At 52.9% G+C, this 1,011-nt stretch overlaps 1 protein-coding gene across 1 annotated transcript; it reads right to left on the reverse strand.

Moving 5' to 3' along the window:
- Nucleotides 1-327: 327 nt before the first annotated feature.
- Nucleotides 328-996, reverse strand: LOC108863722 (uncharacterized). Its single transcript, XM_018638241.1, has one exon. The coding sequence runs from the start codon at nt 994-996 to the stop codon at nt 328-330; it is 669 nt and encodes a 222-aa protein (XP_018493757.1).
- Nucleotides 997-1,011: the final 15 nt, after the last annotated feature.

The following is a 1,011-nucleotide window of genomic DNA, read 5'->3' on the forward strand; positions in this document are numbered from 1 at the left end:
ATACTCCACGAATTGTTCCAGCGTGCTGTTTGGCGAGTAATAGCAGCTGAGCACCAGGGCTCGTTTGGCCACCTCCATTGATGTGATTCCTCTCACCGCTGCTCTATCCGTGACAGGGAGAGGTGTGCTTGCTCCTGTCACCCAGAGCGCCGTATCTCCTTCGTCATCCGCAGTCAGCCTTCGTCCCTTTTCTTTTTAGCTTCAGAAATCTTCCTATTAACTTCGCTCAATATACACAAGTCTATTTGTTCTCGCCGAACTCTTTCTTCTAGGGTTGCATGGGCGGCTCTGGCTCGGTGGAGATTCATCTTACGACGCTTAACGACTTTAAGCGTCATTATTCTGTCTGGATGGTTTATTCTTCTTCGTCTGGACTGTGACCCAGGCTCCTGAGTAGATGTCTTTCGTCGCCGGGCTTTCCGCTAGTTGTGGGACCGGTCCGGTCGGTTCCGTTTTGAAATTTCCGGCCTGGTCGAGGTTCGTCGGTGCTCGGTGGGCCTTCTTCATACTTTCAAGCGTCTCCCTGAACACTGGGCACGCGGAAGAGTACGCTGTGTGTGCCGAGGCCTTGCACTTATGGCAGTGTTGCTCCATCGCCTGGCACTCTCTGCCGATATGACCTTCCGTGCCGCATTTGTAGCATCTTCGAGGCTTCGCGTCTCTTCTGCATCCCGCTGCGAGGTGACCGACTTCTTGACATCTGTAGCCCTCCGGTACGGACTTCCATTCTCTAAGCGTGCAGGTCTGCCATCCGATTCGCACCTTACGGATTTTGGAAAGTGTCTCAGCGTCCTTCTTTCGAAGTCTGAGGAGAGTGCTTCGGTCCCCTGCTTCACTGCATCGGATGCTCTCTACCTTGATGTCATCTTCGTCGTGTCGGTTCAGCGTCCTTCGAATGACGTTTTCGACCTCTTTTTCGGTGATAGTCGGGTCGAGATTGTAGACTCCGACGGTCGCCGATAAGGGAGGTTTCCTTACTGAAGTTCCGAGCTGCATTTCGGTAGAGATGTA

Source organism: Galendromus occidentalis, unplaced genomic scaffold (assembly GCF_000255335.2).
Source record: "Galendromus occidentalis unplaced genomic scaffold, Mocc_1.1 scf7180000076768, whole genome shotgun sequence".
Classification (NCBI taxonomy): Eukaryota; Metazoa; Arthropoda; class Arachnida; order Mesostigmata; family Phytoseiidae; genus Galendromus; species Galendromus occidentalis.